This window comes from Macrosteles quadrilineatus, unplaced genomic scaffold (assembly GCF_028750875.1).
Source record: "Macrosteles quadrilineatus isolate MER2022 unplaced genomic scaffold, UCM_ALF_1.0 Scaffold_8__2_contigs__length_117827958, whole genome shotgun sequence".
NCBI classification, from domain to species: domain Eukaryota; kingdom Metazoa; phylum Arthropoda; class Insecta; order Hemiptera; family Cicadellidae; genus Macrosteles; species Macrosteles quadrilineatus.
In genome coordinates, this window is record NW_026542601.1 from 20,705,976 (window position 1) to 20,708,209 (window position 2,234).

General features: G+C 37.4%; 1 protein-coding gene across 1 annotated transcript; it reads left to right on the plus strand.

The window, feature by feature from the left end:
- Positions 1-340: 340 nt before the first annotated feature.
- Positions 341-925, plus strand: LOC129000241 (uncharacterized). Its single transcript, XM_054427195.1, has one exon. The coding sequence runs from the start codon at positions 341-343 to the stop codon at positions 923-925; it is 585 nt and encodes a 194-aa protein (XP_054283170.1).
- Positions 926-2,234: the final 1,309 nt, after the last annotated feature.

The window sequence follows — 2,234 nt, forward strand, 5'->3', positions numbered from 1 at the left end:
GACTCAGAAAATGTCCCAGACTCAGAAAATGCTCCCGATTTAGAAAATGCTCCCAACTCAGAAAATGTCCGACTCAGAAGTAACCCCGACTCAGAAAATGTTCCCGATTTAGAAAATGTCTGACTCAGAAATAATCCCGACTCAGAAAATGCCTCCGACTCAGAAAATGTTTCAGACTCAGAAAATGCACCTGACTCAGAAAATACCCGACTCAGGAATATCCCCGACTCAGAAAATGTCCCAGACTCAGAAAATGCTCCCGATTTAGAAAATGCTCCCAACTCAGAAAATGTCCGACTCAGAAGTAACCCCGACTCAGAAAATGTTCCCGATTTAGAAAATGTCTGACTCAGAAAATGCCTCCGACTCAGAAAATGTTTCTGCACCCGACTCAGAAAAAGCCTCCGACTCAGAAAATGCGCCCGACTCAGAAAATGCCCGACTCAGGAATAACCCCGACTCAGAAAAAGCCTCCGACTCAGAAAATGTCCCAGACTCAGAAAATGCTCCCGATTTAGAAAATGCTCCCAACTCAGAAAATGTCCGACTCAGAAGTAACATCGACTCAGAAAAAGCCTCCGACTCAGAAAATGCCCGACTCAGAAAATATTCGACTCAGAAAAAACCCAGACTCAGAAAAATCCTCCGACTCAGAACATGCTCCCGATTTAGAAAATGCTCCCAACTCAGAAAATGTTCGACTCAGAAAATGTTTCAGACTCAGAAAATGCACCCGACTCAGAAAAACTCCGACTCAGAAAATGCACCCGACTCAGAAAATACCCGACTCAGGAATATCCCCGACTCAGAAAATGTCCCAGACTCAGAAAATGCTCCCGATTTAGAAAATGCTCCCAACTTAGAAAATATCCGACTCAGAAGTAACCCCGACTCAGAAAATGTTCCCGATTTGGAAAATGTCTGACTCAGAAATAATCCCGACTCAGAAAATGCCTCCGACTCAGAAAATGTTTCAGACTCAGAAAATGCACCCGACTCAGAAAATACCCGACTCAGAAATAACCCCGACTCAGAAAATGTCCCAGACTCAGAAAATGCTCCCGATTTAGAAAATGCTCCCAACTCAGAAAATTTCCGACTCAGAAATAACCTTGACTCAGAAATATCCCCTACTCAGAAAATGCCTCTAATTCAAAAAAATGTCCTAGACTCTGAAAATGCCTCTGACTCAGAAAATGTCCGACTCAGGAAATGAACAAGTCAGAAAATATCTGACTCCAAAAATTTCCCAGACTCAGCCGTCTCCCGACTTAGAATCTGTCCTACTAAAAAATGTCCGACTCAGAAATTGTCCGTCCTAGAAAATGCTCTACTCAGAAAATGTAAGACTCAGAAATTGTCCGGCTGAGGAAATGCCCGCATATAGCCTTAGAAAATGTCCCCCGACTTAGGAAATTAAAGGTTATTTTTTATTTTTAGGTTGAATCTCCGTTTCAATAGGGTTAATCCTGTAATACAGATTTAATTTTAAAAATGCTTAACTATAATGAAGTAATATGTATCCATTTTGAAGGTATAAGTACTCAGATTTAAGACTAAGTTGTCAGTGATACTTAATAAATTTTCGATATTGTTAAACATTTTCCACACTTTTACGGTATAGATCGTTATTACAATGTGAAAGCAACTTAATCAATCTAGCACAAACTGAAATATATCGTGTATATAAGCTTGGCAAACCTAATTCAATTGAAAATTCTCTAGAATTTAGAATGTCTACAGTTGCCATATATGTTGTTGAATAAAGTAAACTCAATCAGTTGTCAAATTTAGAACTAATTCGTCTTACGAAACAATTAAGAGCCCCACTAAAAGTTTATCTGTTAATACAGGAAGTACAACGAAGAAAACTTAATTAAACGGAATTAATTGTAGACAGGGGCTTCGAATGCAAGTCTTAACAAATGCTTCATTATTTATTTTAATTGTAAAAGCTAAGACCCAGATGCTGTTGGTCACTTTAATTGGTGATTTGAAGGATAAAAATGGATAAAACTAATCAAATGTCGATATTTAGAGAATGTTATTTTTCATAAATATATACTTAATTTGATTGGTTAAGTACATACGCAAGCTTTACTTTTTTACAAGTGCTTATTTGTTTGTATTTGAATTTACTAACAAAAAACAACATAATAAATAAGTAAAAATGTTTGAGTCGCCATTTATTTATTATAAACTGTATACACCATTTGTAGTTAGATACCAATTTG